We start from the raw sequence: 19,621 nt of genomic DNA, 5'->3' as shown, positions 1-19,621 counted from the left end.
AGGAGTAAGATGGAGGAATTGGGGTGTGTCCTGTCCTCCTTCTGTTCCTCTTCTCCTCCATCTTCTTTTGCCACGGTGGCACCTTTGGATTGGTTATTACTAAGAGTACGCCGAGTTATAAGAATAGATGGTATTGGGGAAAAATGATAAATATTGTATACGTCACAATGGGTATAAAGATACGTGGCTGCCCGGGAGGGCAGAGACAGTGTGCCCATGGCTGACTGCTGAGCGGATCTTTGTTAGGCTGAAAGAACATCTTTTAGATAAACAATTAATAAACATAAAACCAGAAAGAAGAACTGAAGCCTCTTCTCGTCCTTCGATACGCGGGCTGCCCAAGGCCACCCCCGGGCCTTCCAGGCCCCTCAAACAGCCGAGATAAACCGGACAATAGATAATACATATTTACATAAATATATCTGGTTTGCCATCCCTAATCCTGTGGGACAAATTCTACAAAGGTTTATTTCCCACTTTATAATTCTTTACACACAAACTCTTGAAAAGTCTGCAGCTGGGATTGGAAACAGCTGCTCCAATGTGGCTCTCCCAGAAGGAGTTTAGAAAGCCTGGACATCCTTGGGGGTATTTGGGGATCTGTGGGGGCTATTGGGGCTCCTTTCTGCACCTCGTGACCCAACAGGAACTTCTGTAATAAACTTTGACTGCAGCTACCACTGTGCCCATGACAGAAACCCCTGTGAGTGTCTGGGACATCCCAGCTCTTTGGCAGCCTGGAGACTCCTGGGATGTCACCATGGAATGGCTGTGACTGCCTCTGACCACAGGGCTCTTTAACATCCCCAGAAAGCCCTGTGAGGTCTCCATGGGGAACCTGTCTGTGCCTGTGACATTCCAGCTCTGGAACAGCCTGGAGACTCCACGAAAGTTCCCATGGAACCTCTCTGAGGGCCTGTGACAAATCTGATCCTTAGCAGGCAACCATCACCAGCCTCCTGTTGTTCTGTTCAATTTCCATGGCAACAATCACCAGCCCCCTGTTGCTATGGTCAGTTTCCATGGCAACCATCACCAGCCTACTGTTGTTCTGTTCAGTTTCCACGGCAACCATTATCAGGACCCTGTTGATATGGTCAGTTTCCATAGCAACCATCCCCAGTTCCCTGTTGCTATGCTCTGTCCCTTGGCAGCTCCATGGAGACCCCATGGCAGGGGTGGTTGCCATGGACACCAGCTCAGGCCTGCAGCCACAGCCCGTTGCCAAGGCAATCACTGGCAGCCCCATCCCCAGGCTCATGGGATCCCAGAACCACAGAATTGGCTGAGCTGGGAGGGACCCATCAGGATCCTCCAGTCCAACTGCTGGCCCTGCACAGGACACCCCAACAATGCCAGCCTGGGCCTGGCAGCGCTGTCCAAACACTGCTGGAGCTCAGAGAGCTCTGGAGCTGGGACCCTTCCCTGGGGAGCCTGGGCAGGGCCCCAGCAGCCTCTGGGCAAAAACCTTTTCCTGACATCCAACCTGAGCCTGCCCCGACTCAGCTGCAGCCGTTCCCTCCACTCCTCTCCCTGGGCACCAGAGGGAAGAGGTTCCCACAGCCCCAGCCAGGGACCCACTCCCAAGGCTGTTGCCATGGCCACCAGGGCTGGGACCAGCTGGGATGCTTGGTTTCCACGGGCTGGGGTTCAGGAATGGGATTCCCCAATTTCCTGCTCCTTCTAAAACCGCGCTGCCCCCACTGCCCTCCGGCCTCCCATGGAAAGCACAAAAGGCAAAAATCCTGGGCTGGGATAAGAACAATTTATTGGGAACAGCAATGAGATAAGGAAGAAACGAAAACAGAAATAATATTGATAACAGAAGGGATAAGAAAAACTGTTTACAGGGAAAACTAATACATCAACAACAGGGTCTTCCTGGCCATGCATTTCCCCTGCCTGGAAAGGACACCCTTCTCCTCAGAGGGAGAGAGAGAGAGTCCCTGTCCTGCCCCTGGCAATGACCTGAGGTGGGAGTAAATGTAATGACATGGCCATGGCCAGAACCTCATGTTCTTCCATCCCACATCATGTCTTTGGCAAGGGCAGGAAAAGGGACAGGTATCTTCCCAGATGGATCACAGGGAAAATGGATCCCCATGGCTCTTCCCAATGTGGGCCCTCCAATGGGGGATGAAGCTGGAGTGGTGCATGAACCTGTTCCTGCATTTGTGGCATTTGCAGGGCTTCCCTTACCAGTGCCTCTGTTGGTGTTGGGTCAAGGCAGAGCTCTGGGTGAAGCTCTTCCCACACTGGGGATACTCATAGGGCCTCTCCCCAGTGTGGATGCGCCAGTGGGTGATGAATTGGGACTTTTTCTTGAAGCCCATCCCGCATTCAGGGCAGCGAAAGAGCCTCTCCACTGTGTGAATCCGCTCATGCAGACGGAGATTTGAGCTGGTCTGAAACCTCTTCCTACATATGGGGCACTGGTAGGGCCTCTCCCCAGTGTGGATGCGTTGGTGCCTGACGAGGGTGGAGTGGCAGCTGAAGCCCTTCCCACATTCCCCACACTCGTAGGGCCATTCCCCAGTGTGGATGCGTTGGTGGGTGATGAGGGCGGACTTTTGCTTGAAGCCCATCCCGCATTCAGGGCAGCGGAAGGGCCTCTCCTCTGTGTGAATCTGCTCATGCAGACGGAGATTGGAGCTGGTCAAAAATTTCTTCCCACAAGTGGGGCACTGGTAGGGCCTCTCCCCAGTGTGGATGCGTTGGTGCCTGGTGAGTTCTGACCTGTAGCTGAAGCCCTTCCCACATTCCCCACATTTGTAGGGCCATTTCCCAGTGTGGATGCGTTGGTGGCTGATCAGGGTGCTGCTCTGCCTGAAGCTCTTCCCACACTGCAAGCACTTGTGGGGCTTTTCCCAATCAGGAAGCTGCTCATGGGCCACCAGCGCAGAACTCTGGCTGAAGGCCTGCCCACCGTCCTGGCTCAGGGTGAGTCTTTCCTCCTCAGTGCAACCTGAGCTGGGTTTGGAGCCCCTCCTCATGTGGGATGTCTGAGGTTTTTCTTCCCTGTTGGATTCCTGTGCACTAGATTCACTCAAAACGGCCTCTTTCACAAGGTTCTGCCATGCAGATTTTTTCTCCCTGATCTCCACCCTCAGTTCTTTCCCTGGGGAAGGAAGGACAAGGAAAGGATGGGATTTGCCTCCATGCCACAGGAAAGGGGAAGGAGATCCCACCAGTGCATCCCCGATAGGATGGTGTTGGCAGCGGGGTTGTCCTGCAGCCAGGGGCCATATTGGGCTGGGAGACAGAGCAGGAGAGAGGGGGAAAGGGGCACTGACTTCCTCCTCACCTGTCTGGGTGTCCTGGGGATCCTTCCTCTTCCTCACAGCCTCCTTTTCCATCTGGCAATGGTTTGGGGATGGAAAATCCTGTTTTGGGAGAATAACAAGGGATGAGCACATTGAGATTTGTACTGGTTTAAATGCAAACATGGGGAACATCTAAACCAGAATTGCAATTAAATAACAAAATTAAGATCAAGGCAATGATACAGAAACCCTGCCTTAAACTGACAGAGTCAGGATATAACCTGACACCCTGTTGGTCAGGGTGGTGGCTGCAATCCCAATAAAAGGTGGCTGTAGTCCTGTTGGAGTGATCAACGTGATTCTGTCAGAGCAGTGATCCTGTAGAAGGGTCTGGTCTTCCTCTGAAGGTCCAGTGGTGGTTATGGAGCTCTTGTCCTCTGGGAATCCAGTAGGCAAGCTGCTCCTGGTGTTGCAAGGCTCAGCTTATATCCAGGCAGGAATGCTTGGATCCTCCCCCTGGGCGGAGCATCCCACAATGGGATGATGGAATTTTATCAGTCCTGCAGTGACACTCAATGGCCCATTAGCAGAAGATATCTCCCCTGGAGGGCGTTATCAGGGCTGAGTCAAAGAAGAGATAAAGAACACTGCCCCACCTGTTTATAGCAGTTGCTGAAGTTTGGGATTGAAAACATGCATTTGGTTACATCTTGCATACCAACCTGGAACAGTGGGGTAATCCCTGCTCAGGGGGTGAACACCACCCCCCTTACCCAAACTGGCTCAGGTGTAAAACCCCCACCCTGGGAATGCCACACACACAGGGACAATGTCACACTTGCTCTGCTCCAGGGGAGGTCTCTGTCCCTGTCACTCATCTTTTCTCTTTCTTTCCATCTCTCTCTCTACCTCACATTTACTGTTCAATAAAATCCATTTTGGATTTGCTCGCGTTAGCACCTTAATTGGGGCAGAGGCATCTCTCTGACAATTTTCCTAACCATATTGCCATATTATTTTGGCGCAGTGAGTTCAGGGCACTGTTCTCTGACCCCAAGTGCCTTTGACAACAGCATGGTTCCCTCCACTGACGAGGTTGTGGTTCTTGCTGGAAGAACTCTTGGAAACTTGGACACAGTCGCTCCTTCCTCCTGGGGAACTTATGGGAGAAATGATGAGGAAAATGGCTTTTATGGGTGGCCAGTGTAAAGAAAATAATTTGTTGTGTTTCCGTATAAAATTGTTAAAATCACTGGAGGAGAGGGAGCAAATGTTACCAGCGAGACTGACAAGGTTCATTCACCCCACGGTGAGGAACACAAGGCGGCTAAAAGTCCCACAAGAAGCCCAGCTCAAGTAGATAAATTTCCAAATAAGTCCTGAATTCCCAGGCTTGGGGGCTTTACCAAATATGAGAATCATTTTTCGCTTTATCCCTGTCACCTTTGTGAGTGCTACACAGGGCTTTCCATTCCTTTTAATAATCTGTATTGGGCCAAATTTCCACTTTCCTGTTATTGGAACTGGCCAGCAGCTGAGCTGGAGCTGTGCAGGAAGCAATGAATATTGGAATTGCCACATCACTGCTTGGAATGTCGGTTTATTCATATTTGAGATTTGTTTGCGCTTTCATCCCAAGTTACTTGTGGGAAGAGTATATATTCTTCAAAGTGATTTTGCAGAGTCAAGTTTGATTTCTATCAAGTTTATTTTGTCCAGTGCACAGAGGATGCTTAAGGGGTCCCTGTGCCTCTCGCACTGGGGGATGCTTGGGAGGGGTTTGGGGGGGGTTTTCCCGTCCCTGTCACCCCAGGCTGTTCCCCAGGGGTTGTCCCTGTCCCTGTTACCCCAAGGCATTCCCCAGGGGTGTCCCTGTCCCTGTCACCCCAGGCCATTCCCCAGGGGGTCTCCATCATTTTCACCCAGGAAATGCCTGGGGTTCTCCCTCCCTCTCACCCCTGTGCCAGGGGGTGCTTGGGGCAGTCTCTGTCCCTCTCAGCCCTGCTGTGACCCCACCCAAACATCATCGGGGTCAGAGGGACAGAGACACCTCCAAACCCCCAGAAGGGCTGAACCTGGGATTTGGTTTGGGGCTGAGGATTTAGGAAAGGGCTGGAATTGGGGCTGCGTTGGAGTTGGGGCTGAGATTTGGATTAGAGCTGGGATTGGGGTTAGGGCTAGACATGGGATTGGCTTTAGGGCTGGGGTTGGGATAGATGAGTTTGGGACTGGGATGAGATTAAATACAGAGCTGTGAGTGTGTCTAAACATGGAGTGAGACTGAGACCAGGATTGGGGTCGGGTTTGGGATTGAGCTCACCCAGAGCGGGACAGGGGGGATGTCACGGTGGGAAGGTTTGGGGAAAATCCTGGTTTGGAGAAAAACAAGGTGTGAATGCCTTGGGTTGTGGACTCCTCCAACCCATGTCCATTTCTAGAAGTCACTTGATGTCCAAAAATCAAGAGTGAATAAAAAAAAGCCACCAGGAGTTTCCTATTTCCAGTCTCATCCCTCTTAGGTTATGGTTGGTGCCCCATCTCAGGGATGGTGGGGATCCCATGTGTCCTGGGGATCCCTCCTCTCCAGGGTCCTGCTTTTGGATTCTGGGAGGTTCTGGGTCCCAAGGTCCCCCTCTCCAGCCTCCCCTCAATCCAGTAACTTGAGGTTGGTTCCCCCTTCTTTCCACCACCCTGTCCTGGTTAAGGGCAAATTTGGTTGAAACCCTCCAAAAGGAGTTTCCTCTAGAATGCCGATTCAGCAGCCCCACCCCCAGCCAATTTGGGAAAATATTTCCGGGGAGAAAAGTCTAAAAAAACTTTATTTTACGGGCAAATCATTCACCAGCACAAAATTTGAACAATATTAAGCAATAAAACGTCCTGCTGCTCCAAAATAGATGACAAACTCCGAAAGTCCCATCTTTGGTTGTAGCTCAGGGCACTCAGTGTCTTATCAGTGCCTTATCAGTGGCTTATCAGTCTCTTATCAGTCTATTTTCAGTCTCTTATCAGTCCGTCCAGCGCTGGAAATGCCTCGGCCCAGGCTCGTCCCAGTGGGCCTCAGGTGGGAGCTGCTGGTGGTATTCTGGTTTTTCAGTCCAGAGCAGGTTTAAACAGCTCCAAAGAAAAAGAAAAATCAAAGTGCAGGGAACTTCTGCCTCAGAGACCTAAAAACTGACTGAAAGCAAAGGAGAGCTCTGTCCTGCTGTCTGTCCATCCAGCAGCTGGAATGTAGAGGAGTGAGTGCAGTTTCTGAAAACAAACTGCAGCTTCTTCCTCCTCCCTTCGCTCTCAGAACCAGCCTTAAAGGTGCAGAACTCATTTCTGGGCTAAACAGACCCATGAGGGTACGAGCATCATGAAGTCACCCCAGGACACCCCTGTCAGGGTCAGGGGGTCCTGTCCCCGCCTCATCTCCGGGCTGCCCGGAGTCCCCCAGCTCCGGTATCGCCCCTTCCCCTCTCCCCGCCCCGGGGGTCCCCCGTTCCACAGCCCCGGCTCTCACAGGGATCCCCAAAACCAATGTCCCGCCCCGTCGGTACCGGGCCATCCCCACGTGGACCCCCCGGGACCCTCCCGAGGGGCGATCGCGGCGCCTCTTCCCCCGAAAAAGCTCCTCTTGGAGGGCTCGGAGATATCCGGGGCTCGAGTCCGGGATCTGCCGGCTCCGAACACTCTCCAAAATATCCTCCCGGAGACCCCTGGCTGGAGCCGGGGCGAGCTCGGCCTCCGCCCTCCCCTGCGGCTCGGGGCTGGGGGCGATGCTCCCGGGGCAGGGGGTGCTGCAGGCTCAGCGTGCGGGCGTTGCGAGCGCGATTCTCCCGCTCCCGCTCCTGCTCCTCCTCTTCCTCCCGCACTTCCTCCGCTCCCAGCCCGGACCCCCCTTTCCCACCGCTCTGCCCCGCGGCCCCGCAGCACCGGCTGCTGGGTGGGGGAGCCCCCGATCGGTCCCAGGGCTGGGCAGGGGGCTCGGGGACCCCCCCGGGGCGGATCCGTCCCCCGGCCCGAGCCCCAAATTCCGCTCCGGGGCCGCCGGGCTCTGCGGGCCCGCCTGGCAACCGGTGAGTCATTAGCGGGAAAAGATCTGGTTGGCTGGAAATTGGTTAGCGCCTCTTCTGATTGGCTGGAATTGTAAAAGGCGCTTCGCCCTGCCGGTGTTCCTGGGAGCTGCGGAGTCCAGGCGGGAGCCTTTTCCAGTTTCTTTCTGTTCTGTGAGTCCTCTTCCCGATTTCTTTCTCTCCCTTTCTCCTCCCTATTTCTTGTTCCGTTCAGTCCACGTTCAATAATCGTCGGTTGCGTTCCCACGCCCTCATTCGCTCCATCACTGGGGAAGAGGCGTCTCTCCCTCGCGGGGTCGTAATCCATGGGCAGGGTCCCTTCCCACCCCAGTCCTTCCAGGACTCGCTTCTATTTCCTCCCTCCCTCTGCTTCCAGAGGGGAAGGTGCTGGAAAATGTCCATCAAAGCCACCTTTGCTGTGTGCTCTGGGAGCCCACAGAGCTGCTGGATCTTCTCCCCTTGGGAGAGAAGCTCCTTGGGAGGCACGGCAGGAGCAGCACCCTGGGAGCCTCGGGAATGCCCCTCTGGGATCCACGGCAGACAGTGCCAGGGTCTGGAATTCCAGTTCTCAGCTATTAAAAGATGTTCCTGCCCTTGAGGGCAAAGCTGTCAAGAAGGAGCCAAAAGCCAAGTGGAGCAAGATCTTACAGTGGCATTTCACTGCCAGCCTTCCTAACTTCACCCATGGCTGCTGTAGCTCCTGAATTGGGAATTAAATCCGGGCACGGTCTTTGGTGTGAGCTGCCCTGGGTCAAGGGAGACCCTGAGAGAGAAACAGAGCAGGGGAAGAGAGGCAGGAGAGAAAGGAGGGCACAAACACAATCAGCTGAGAAGGTGGCACTCTGAAAACAGACCAGAACTGACTGAAAAGCAATATAACAGAAAGGAATAATTTTGCATCTTTTAGTTACTATCAAAATACAATTTCTTCCCCTTCTCACAAATCTCATCCCAGTGTCATTCAGCAGGGCTGTCAAAAAGTCCTTAACTCTGGGTGGATGTTCCAGGCTGCAGCCACAAGGAAAGAGGGAATGGGGATTTTCCTGCTCCTGGGGAGTTTGACATCCTCAGCTGAGGAGAGGAGGAGGCACCAGAAGAAAAGGGCAGCCAGGCTTCACCCTTCCTCCAGAAAGAGGGTGGAAATCTCTCGTCCTGTCTGCAGCTGCTCCCACTGCAGGGATATGAGGGCTGATTCCAGAGCCCCAAAGGTCACAGTCAGGGCTGCCCTCAGGGAATGCTCGCCTGGTATGGAGGGGCAGTGTGGGAGCACCTGGATCTTGGAGCACCCAGCTGCCCCCATGTTTGGAGGTGCCTGAGGAGGGCTGGGATGATGCCAGGGACATCCTGCAGTGACATCCCCCCTGTCCTGCTCTGGGCGAGCTCAGTCCCAAACCTGACCCTGACCCTGGTCTCAGTCTCGCTCCATGTTTAGACACACTCACAGTTCTGTTTTCACTATTCTTATCTCAGTGCCTGACTCGTCTAGCCCCAGACAGAATCCCAACAGCAGCTCGAAAGCCAATCCCATGTCTCCCCTTAACCTCAATCCCAGTTCTAATCCAAATCTCAGCCCCAACTCCAAGCCCAGCCCCAATTCCAGCCCTTTCCTAAATCCTCAGCCCCAAACCAAATCCCAGGTTCAGCCCTTCTGGGGGTTTGGGGGTGTCTCTGTCCCTCTGACCCCGATGATGTTTGGGTGGGGTCACAGCAGGGCTGAGAGGGACAGAGACCCCCCCGGCCTCCGCAGGTGTGAGACGGTCAGAGAGCCCCCCCAGCCCCGAGCACCCTCAGCGGTGAGAGGGACACAGAGCCCCTGGTCTCCAGCCCTTCACAGGCATTGCCTGAGGCCAGAGGGATGGAGACCCCCCGAGCATCCCCCAGGGTGAGAGGGACAGAGACCCCTGAGCATGCCCTGGGCTGAGAGGGACAGAGACTGCCCCGAGCACCTCCTGGGCTGAGAGGGACAGAGAGCCCTGGGCACCCCCTGGCACAGGGGTGAGGGGGAGGGAGACCCCCCCAGGCATTCCCTGGGGTGAGAATGATGGAGACCCCCTGGGGAATGCCCTGGGGTGACAGGGACAGGGACAATCGCAACAAATTCCTCCTGAGCGTCCTCCAGGGTGCGAGGCACAGAGACTCCTTGAGCATCCCCAGGGCACTGGACAAAATAAACTAGGCAGAAATCAAACTTAATCCTACATAAAATACTTTGATGAATATTTGATTTTCCCGAGAGTCACATGTGATGGAAATGCAAACAAATCCCAAACAGGAATTAACTGACAATAGAAGAAATTCTGTGGCAATTCTACGTTTCATTGGTTCCTGCACAGCTCCAGCTCAGCTGCTGGCAGGTTCCAATAAAAGAAAAGCGGAAATTAGGCCCAATACAGATTATTAAAAGGAAGGGGAAACTCTGTGTAGCTATCACAATGGTGACAGGGATGTAGAGGAATAATGATTCTCACATTTGGCAAAGAACGCAAGCCTGTGAATTCCAGAGTTATTTGCGAATTTAGCTACTTGAGCTGGGCTTTTTGTGGGATTTATAGCAGCCTTGTGTTCCTCACCATGGGGTGAATGAACCTTGTCAGTCTCACTGGCATCATTTACTCCCTTTCCTCCAGTGATTTTAACAAACTTTTCAAGGAAGGACAACAAAATATTTTCTTTTTCACTGGCCACCTACAACAGCCAATTTCCTCATCAGTTCTCCCATAAGTTGTTCAGAGGAAGCTGTGTCCAAGTTTCCAAGAGTTCCTCCAGAGAGAACCACAACCTCCTCCTTGGAGGGAACCATCCTGTTGTCAAAGGCACTTGGGGTCAGACAACAGTGCCCTGAACCCACTATGGAAAAATAATGTCGCAATCTGGTTAAGAAAATTGTTGGAGAGATTCCTCTGCCCCAATTAAGATGCTAAAAAGACCAAATCCAAGGTGGATTTTATTGAACAGTAAATGTGAGGTAGAGAGAGAGATGGAAAGAAAGAGAAAAGGGGGGAGAGTAAGGGAGTGAGAGGGACAGAGACCTCCCCTGGAGCAGGGCAAGTGTGACATTGTCCCCTGTGTGTATGGCCTTCCTGGGGTGGGGGTTTTACACCTGAGCCAGTTTGGGTAAGGGAGGTGGTGTACACCCCCTGAGCAGGGATTACCCCACTGTTTCAGGTTGCCATGCAAGATGTAACCAAATGCATGTTTTCAATCCCAAACTTCAGCAACTGCTATAAACAGGTGGGGCAGTGTTCTTTACCTCTTCCATGACTCAGCCCTGATAACGCCCTCCAGGGGAGATATCTTCTGTGAATGGGCCATTGAGTGTCACTGCAGGACTGATAAAATTCCATCATCCCATTGTGGGATGCTCCGCCCAGGGGGAGGAACCAAGCATTCCTACCTGGATATAAGCTGAGACTTGCTACAACCAGGAGCAGCTTGCCTACTGGATTCCCAGAGGACCAGAGCTCCATAACCTCCACTGGACCTTCAGAGGAAGACCAGACCCTTCTACAGGATCACAGCTTTGACAGAATCACGTTCATCACTCCAACAGGACTGCAGCCACCATTTAATGGGACTGCTGCCACCACCCTGACCAACAGGGTGTCAGGTTATATCCTGACTATGTGAGTTTAAGGCAGTGTTTCTGTATCATTGCCCTGATCCTAATTTTGTTTTTGAATTGGAATTCTGACTTAGACTCTCCCCTCTTTTGCCTTCAATCTGGTGCAAAATTTAGTGTGCTCATTTCTTGTTTTCCTCCCAAAACAGAATTTCCCGTTCCTAAAACTTAGCCAGATGGAGGGAGAGACTGCGAGGAAGAGGAAGATGCCCCAGGACACCCAGGCAGGTGAGGAGGAAATCAGTGCCCCTTTCCCCCTCTGTTCTGCTCCGTCTCCCAGCCCAGCACAGCCCCCGGCTGCAGGACAACCCTGCTGCCAACACCATCCTACCGGGGATTCACTGGGGGGATCTCCTTCCCCTTCCCTGTGGCACGGAGGCAAATCCCATCCTTTCCTTGTCTTTCCTCCCCCAGAGAAGAAGCTGAGGATTGGGACCAGGGAGGACAAATCCCCACAGCAGAACCTCAAGGAAGAGGCCGTTATGAGTGACTCCAGGTCACAGGAATCCAACAGGGAGGAAAATCCCCACAGATTCCATAGGAAGAGGGGCTCCAAACCCAGTCTGGGGTGCTCTGAGGAGGAAAGACCCACCCTGAGCCAGGAAGGTGGACAGAGATTCATCCAGAGCTCAGAGCTGGTGGTCCATGAGCAGCTTCATGATGGAGAGAAGCGCTACAAGTGCTTGCAGTGTGGGAAGAACTTCAGACAGAGCAGCACCCTGATCCGCCACCAACGCATCCACACTGGGGAATGGCCCTACGAATGTGGGGAGTGTGGGAAGGGCTGCAGCTGCAGGTCAGAACTCATCAGGCACCAACGCATCCACACTGGGGAGAGGCCCTACGAGTGTCCCCAGTGTCAGAAGAGGTTTCGGACCAGCTCCAATCTCCTCCAGCACCAGCAGTTTCACACAGAGGAGAGGCCCTTCCGCTGCCCTGAGTGTGGGAAGGGCTTCAAGCAAAACTCCAACCTCATCAGGCACCGGCGCATCCACACTGGGGAGAGGCCCTACAAGTGCCCAACCTGTTGGAAGAGGTTTCAGAGCAGCTCCAATCTCCTCCTGCATGAGTGGATTCACACGGATGAGAGGCCCTTCCGCTGCCCTGAGTGTGGGAAGGGCTTCAAGCACAACTCCCACCTCATCACCCACCAACGCATCCACACTGGGGAGAGGCCCTATGAGTGTCCCCAGTGTGGGAAGAGCTTCACCGATAGCTCTAACATGACAAAACACCAATGGAGGTGCCAGTAAGGGAAGCCCTGCGAGTGCTCCAGCTGCAGGAGGAGCTTTGTGAACTGGTCCAGCTTCATCCCAAATGGAGGTCTAACGTTGGGAAGAGTGCGGGTGATCCATGTTCCCTATGATCCATGCTGGGAAGACAACTGCCCCAATACCTTCCCCTGTCAATGACATGGTATAGACCTGAAGAACATGAGGGTCTTTCCATGGCCCTGTCATTACATTCACTCTCACCTCAGGTTATTGCCAGGGGCAGGAAAGGGACTCTCTCTCTCCCTGAGAAGAAGGGTGTCCTTTCCAAGTGGGGGGAGGCCAGGTGGGTCTCTGTCCCTCTCAGCCCTGCTGTGACCCCACCCAAACATCATCGGGGTCAGAGGGACAGAGACAACCCCAAACCCCCAGAAGGGCTGAACCTGGGATTTGGTTTGGGGCTGAGGATTTAGGAAAGGGCTGGAATTGGGGCTGCGTTGGAGTTGGGGCTGAGATTTGGATTAGAGCTGGGATTGAGGTTAGGGCTAGACATGGGATTGGCTTTAGGGCTGGGGTTGGGATAGATGAGTTTGGGACTGGGATGAGATAAAATACAGAACTGTGAGTGTGTCTAAATGTGGAGTGAGACTGAGACCAGGATCAGGGTCAGGTTTGGGACTGAGCTCACCCAGAGCGGGGCAGGGAGGATGTCATGGTGGGAAGGTTTGGGGAAAATCCTTTTTTGGAGAAAATCAAGGTGTGAATGCCTTGGGTTGTTGACTCCTCCAACCCACGTCCATTTCTAGAAGTCACCAGATGTCCAAGAATCAAGAGTGAATCAAAAAAAGCCACCAGGAGTTTCCCATTTCCAGTCTCATCCCTCTTGGGTTATGGTTGGTCCCCCATCTCCGGGCTGGTGGGGATCCCATGGGTCCTAGAGATCCCTCCTCTCCAGGGTCCTGCTTTTGGATTCTGGGAGGTTCTGGGGTCCCAAGGTCCCCCTCTCCAGCCTCCCCTCAATCCAGTAACTTGAGGTTGGTTCCCCCTTCTTTCCACCACCCTGTCCTGGTTAAGGGCAAATTTGGTTGAAACCCTCCAAAAGGAGTTTCCTCTAGAATGCCGATTCAGCAGCCCCACCCTCAGCCAGTCCGGGAAAATATTTCCGGGGAGAAAAGTCTAAAAAAACTTTATTTTACAGGCAAAGCATTCACCAGCACAAAAATTGAACAATATTAAGCAATAAAACGTCCTGCTGCTCCAAAATAGATGACAAACTCCGAAAGTCCCATCTTTGGTTGTAGCTCAGGGCACTCAGTGTCTTATCAGTGCCTTATCAGTGGCTTATCAGTCTCTTATCAGTCTATTTTCAGTCTCTTATCAGTCCGTCCAGCGCTGGAAATGCCTCGGCCCAGGCTCATCCCAGTGGGCCTCAGGTGGGAGCTGCTGGTGGTATTCTGGTTTTTCAGTCCAGAGCAGGTTTAAACAGCTCCAAAGAAAAAGAAAAATCAAAGTGCAGGGAACTTCTGCCTCAGAGACCTAAAAACTGACTGAAAGCAAAGGAGAGCTCTGTCCTGCTGTCTGTCCATCCAGCAGCTGGAATGTAGAGGAGTGAGTGCAGTTTCTGAAAACAAACTGCAGCTTCTTCCTCCTCCCTTCGCTCTCAGAACCAGCCTTAAAGGTGCAGAACTCATTTCTGGGCTAAACAGACCCATGAGGGTACGAGCATCATGAAGTCACCCCAGGACACCCCTGTCAGGGTCAGGGGGTCCTGTCCCCGCCTCATCTCCGGGCTGCCCGGAGTCCCCCAGCTCCGGTATCGCCCCTTCCCCTCTCCCCGCCCCGGGAGTACCCCGTTCCACAGCCCCGGCTCTCACGGGGATCCCCAAAACCAATGTCCCGCCCCGTCGGTACCGGGCCATCCCCACGTGGACCCCCCGGGACCAGCCCGAGGGGCGATCGCGGCTCCTCTCCCCCCGAAAAAGCTCCTCTTGGGGAGCCCGGAGATATCCGGGGCTCGAGTCCGGGATCTGCCGGCTCCGAACACTCTCCAAAAAATCCTCCCAGAGACACCTGGTTGGAGTTATTTGGGAATTTAGCTACTTGAGCTGGGCTTCTTCTGGGACTTTTAGCAGCCTTGTGTTTTTCATGTTGGAGTGAACGAACCTTTTGAATCTCGCCGGTATAATTTGCTCCCTCTCCTCCAGTGATTTTTACAAACTTTTCAAGGAAGGACAACAAAATATTTTCTTTACAATCCAGACCAACAACAGCCATTTTCCTCATCAGTTCTTCCATAAGTGACTCAGAGGAAGCTCCGTCCAAGTTCCAAGAGTTCTTCCAGAGAGAACCACACCCTCCTCAGAGGAGGGAACTGTGCTGTTGTCAAAGGCACTTGGGGTCAGGGAACAGTGCCCTGAAATCACAGCGCGAAAATAATGTCTCAATCTGGTTAAAAAACTTACTAGAGAGATGCCTCTGCCCCAGTTAAGGTGCTAATTAGACCAAATCTAATGTGGATTTTATTGAACAGTAAATGTGAGGTAGAGAGAGTTAAAAGAAAGAAGAAAGCGGGGCATGGCAAGGGAGTGACAAGGGACAGAGACCTCCCCTGGAGGGGGCCAAGTGTGACATTGTCCCCTGTGTGTGTGTGCCCTTCCCAGGGTGGGGGTTTTACAGCTGAGCTAGTTTGGGTAAGGGGGGTGGTGTACACCCCCTGAGCAGGGATTACCCCACTGTTTCAGGTTGCCATGCAAGATGTAACCATATGCATGTTTTCAATCCCCATCTTCATCAACTGCTGTAAACAGGTGGGGCAGGGTTCTTTATCTCTTCCATGACTCAGCCCTGATAACGCCCTCCAGGGGAGATATCTTCTGCTAATGGGCCATTGAGTGTCTCTGCAGGACTGATAGAATTCCATCATCCCATTGTGGGATGCTCCACCCAGGGGGAGGATCCAGACATTCCTACCTGGATATAAGCTGAGACTTGCTACAGCAGGAGCAGCTTGCCTACTGGGTTCCCAGAGGATAAGAGCTCCATAACCTCCACTGGACATTCAGAGGAAGACCAGACTTCTCTGCAGGATCACTGCTCTGACAGAACTACGTTCACCTCTCCCACAGGACTGCAGCCACCATTTATTGGGACGGCTGCCACAACCCTGACCAACAGGGTGTCAGGTTATATCCTGACTCTGTCAGTTTAAGGCAGTGTTTCTGTATCATAGCCTTGATCTTCATTTTGGTTTAGAATTGCAATTTTGGTTTAGACCCTTTCCCAGGTTTGCCTTCAAACCAGTACAAAACTCAATGTGGTCATCCCTTGTTATTCTCCCAAATCAGGATTTCCCATTTCCAAACATTTGCCAGATGGAAAAGGAGGCTGAAAGGAACAGGCAGGATCCCCAGGACACCCGGGCAGGTGAGGAGGAAGTCAGTGCCCATTTCCCCCTCTCTCTGCTCCATCTCCCAGCCCAACATGGCCCCCAGCTGCAGGACAATCTAGGTGCCAATGCCGTCCTACCGGGGATGCACTGGGGGGATCTCCTTCCCCTTCCCTGTGGCACGGAGGCAAATCCCATCCTCTCCTTGTCTTTTTTCCTCCAGACAAGAAGCAGAGGATGGAGACAAGGGAGGAAAAATCCCTGCGGAAGAACCTGTAGGAAGAGGCTGTTATGAGTGACTCCAGAGCACAGGAATCCAACGGGGAGGAAAATCCCCAGAGATTCCACAGGAAGAGGGGCTGCAAACCCAGCCCAGTGTGCTCTGAGGAGGAAAGACCCTCCCTAAGCCAGGAAGGTGGACAGAGCTTCAGACAGAGCTCAGAGCTGGTGGTCCATGGGCAGCTTCATGATGGGGAGAAGCCCCACAAGTGCCTGGAGTGTGGGAAGAGCTTCAGGCAAAGGAGCATCCTGATCCAGCACCAGATGATCCACACCGAGGAATGGGCCTACGAGTGTGGGGAGTGTGGGAAGGGCTTCAGCTACAGGTCAGAACTCATCAGGCACCAACGCATCCACACTGGGGAGAGGCCCTACGAGTGTCCCCAGTGACAGAAGAGGTTTCAGACCAGCTCCAGTCTCCTCAAGCACCAGCAGATTCACACAGAGGAGAGGCCCTTCCGCTGCCCTGAGTGTGGGAAGGGCTTCAAGCACAAGTCCACCCTCATCATTCACCAAGGCATCCACACCGGGGAGAGGCCCTACGAGTGTCACCAGTGTGGGAAGAGCTTCACCCAGAACTCTGCCTTCACCAGCAACCAATGGAAGCACTGGTAAGGGAAGGCCTCCAATGCCCCAAGTGCAGGAGGATTTTGTGCACTGCCCCAACTCCAATCATTGGAGTATCCACATTGTGAAAGAGCCCTGATGATCCATGTTCCCATGATCCATGCTGGCAGGACACCGTTACATTTTTCCTGTCCCTGCCAATGACATGATGTGGGATAGAAAAACATGAAGGTCCGGCCATGGTCCTGTCATTACATTCACTCCCACATCAGGTCATTGCCAGGGGCAGGAAATGGACTCTCTCTCTCCCTGAGGAGAAGGATGAAATTTCCAGGAAGGGGAAATTGTGGCCAGGAAGACCCAGAAAGTTGTGTGGTAGTTTTTCCTGTAAACAGTCCCTTCTGTTATCAATATTGTTTCTGTTTTTGTTTGTTCCTTATCTCGTTGCTGTTCTCAGTAAATTGTTCATTTCTCAGCCCGGAATCTTTGACTTTTGTGCTTTTCATGGGAGGCAGGAGGGCAGCACGGTTTTAGAAGGAGCAGGAAATTGGGGAATCCCATTCCTGAACCCCGGCCCATGAAAACCGAGCATCCCAGCTGGTCCCAGCCCTGGTGGCCATGGCAACAGCCTTGGGAGTGGGTCCCTGGCTGGGGCTGTGGGAACCTCTTCCCTCTGTTGCCCAGGGACAGGAGTGGAGGGAACGGCTGCAGCTGAGTCGGGGCAGGCTCAGGTTGGATGTCAGGAAAAGGTTTTTGCCCAGAGGCTGCTGGGGCCCTGCCCAGGCTCCCCAGGGAAGGGTCCCAGCTCCAGGGCTCTCTGAGCTCCAGCAGCGTTTGGACAGCGCTGCCAGGCCCAGGCTGGCATTGTTGGGGTGTCCTGTGCAGGGCCAGCAGTTGGACTGGAGGATCCTGATGGATCCCTCCCAGCTCAGCCAATTCTGTGGTTCTGGGATCCCATGAGCCTGGAGATGGGGCTGCCAATGGTTGCCATGGCAATGGGCTGTGGCTGCAGGCCTGAACTGGTGTCCATGGCAACCACCCATGGCATGGGGTCTCCATGGAGCTGCCAAAGGACTGAGCATAGCAACAGGAGGCTGGTGATGGTTGCCATGGAAACTGACCATAGCAACAGGGTCCTGATAATGGTTGCCTGCTAAGGATCAGATTTGTCACAGGCCCTCAGAGGGGGTTCCATGGGGACTTTCCAAGAGTCTCCAGGTTGTTCTAGAGCTGGAATGTCACAGGCAAGAGACAGGGGCTCCATGGAGGCCTTCTAGGTGTTTCTGGGATGGTAAAGAGCCCTGTGGTCCGAGGCAGTCACAGCCATTCCATGTTGACATCCCAGGGGACCGTGGGCTGCAAAGGCACCGATCTGTCACAGGCACTCACTGGGGCTCAACGGTGACATCCCAGGAGTCCCCGGGCTGCCAAAGAGCCGGGATGTCCCAGACACTCACAGGGGTTCCTGTCATGGGCACAGTGGGAGCTTCAGGCAAAAGCTTTATTTCTTTATTGGAGAAATTCCTGCTGAGACATGAGGTGGAGAAATGACACCCAACAGCCTCCATGTATCCTCAAACCTTTGCAGGACCCCTAGACTTCTAAAATTTCTTCAAAGAGAGGAGACTGGGAGTGGCTGGATCCAATCCCAGCTCCAGAATTTGTCAAAGGTGTAAAAGATTGAACAGGTGGTATTCGACTAACAGAATTTGTCCTGTAGGATTCATGATAGAATACCAGATTAATTTATATAAATATGTTTCTGGCTTATTCTGATCATGATCAGATGGAAAGATCACTAGCACAGTTATTTACTCCACAGATCAGGAGCTATAACAATTATTAGAATATAGTGCTCTAGGCAGCAATTTTGAAGTCAACAGGGCCTTCCTGGAGCTGTTGGAGCCCATGGCAGGCAGAGCCTCCTGCTCCAGCAGGAACTGCCTTTCCTGTGCCATCAGCAGGACAGGTCCCGCTGCAGGAAAAGCCCCAGGCCAGCCCCAGCACAGGGCAGGGCTTGGGCACAAGGGCAGAGTGCCGTGCTGGGAGCTGGGCCAGGGAGAGCCTGAGGCACTGTTGCCCGAATGATAAAGGACACAAAACTCGGATAAGTTTTGTGCGGCGCTTTATTGAAGGGCCCGGGGGCCTGCGGACTAGCGTCCCCAAAAACAGAACCCCAAAATTCACACATGGGTGTTTTCCTTTTATACACAAGCAATTCATAACAAAGTCTCCAAGAAACAGTGGCCCTTCGCAAAGTCTCCAAGAAACAGTGGCCCTTCGCCAAACTACGGACCCTTGTAATACATTCTCTAGTTCACGAGCAAAATCATAAATCTTCTACCTGTCCTATTGTATGCTATCCCCAAACCGGTTAGTCTTCTTACTCTCCTACCCTGGCTTAATGTTTATTAGGTTTCTAAAGCTACTTGCCAGGGTTACACAAAACTCAATCACATAATATCAACGGCTACAAAATTATTTTTACAAACCAATTCACACAAAACTCATAACTAAACTATAATAAAACATTTTGCTAAATTTCATTTCTTTTCCAACATTTCCCCCCTTTTGAGCATCCTTCAGTCCTGCTGCAAGGATGCTCAACCAACGGTATTGACAGTAACATCTTCATAGCAAGGTGGGGGATGTTCTTCGTTCTGCCGCCCACGGGTCATCACCTTCAGCAACCGGATAGATCGCTTCCTTTCCTTTTCAATCACACCTAAAAGACATCTATATACAATCCATATAGTCACCAAAAATACCAAAAGCATTAGTACATACTGTATAACGGAAGTAATCCAGCCAGACAGGTGAAGGCCCAAAGAATCAAATACTGCTCCTATCCAATTATGCTGTGCTTCCCTTTCAATTTCCTTGGCTTTTGTTTCCACTTCTGCCAATTGGGAAATATCTTTCTCCACTTCAAGTGTAACATTTGGAATGTGTACACAGCAATGATCTACTCTCCTACTCAGGTAACCACAAACTCCATGTTCTTTTAACAGTAGCAAATCCAATGCCATTCTGTTTTGTAAGGTCATTCTTGATGTAGCTTGCAATTGCAAATTTAGATCTTTAAATCCCTTCTTAGTAGCTGCTGCCAATCTTTCTGTCTGTCCTAACAAGTTGTTGAGCATTTCCCTATTTCGATATGTTGCTATCGGAGGGAATAATGACTCTAATATCCACCCAAATTGTACTCCTGTGCCAGGTTCATGCCACTGCTCCTCTAG

General features: G+C 52.5%; 1 protein-coding gene and 1 pseudogene across 1 annotated transcript in view; one reads left to right on the top strand and one right to left on the bottom strand.

Annotated features, from left to right (window-relative positions):
* Positions 1 to 2,195: 2,195 nt before the first annotated feature.
* The window catches only part of LOC141729543 (uncharacterized), a 525,531-nt gene continuing 508,105 nt past the window's right edge, over positions 2,196 to 19,621 (bottom strand). Inside the window, exon 3 of the mRNA XM_074544250.1 lies at positions 2,196 to 2,869. Within this exon, the coding sequence (XP_074400351.1) occupies positions 2,196 to 2,869 (674 nt within the window). The remainder of the gene's footprint in view (positions 2,870 to 19,621) is intronic.
* Positions 11,423 to 16,430, top strand: LOC141729519 (uncharacterized; annotated as a pseudogene).

This window comes from Zonotrichia albicollis, chromosome 7, assembly GCF_047830755.1.
Source record: "Zonotrichia albicollis isolate bZonAlb1 chromosome 7, bZonAlb1.hap1, whole genome shotgun sequence".
NCBI lineage: Eukaryota > Metazoa > Chordata > Aves > Passeriformes > Passerellidae > Zonotrichia > Zonotrichia albicollis.
This window is presented reverse-complemented; position numbering and strand designations above follow the sequence as displayed.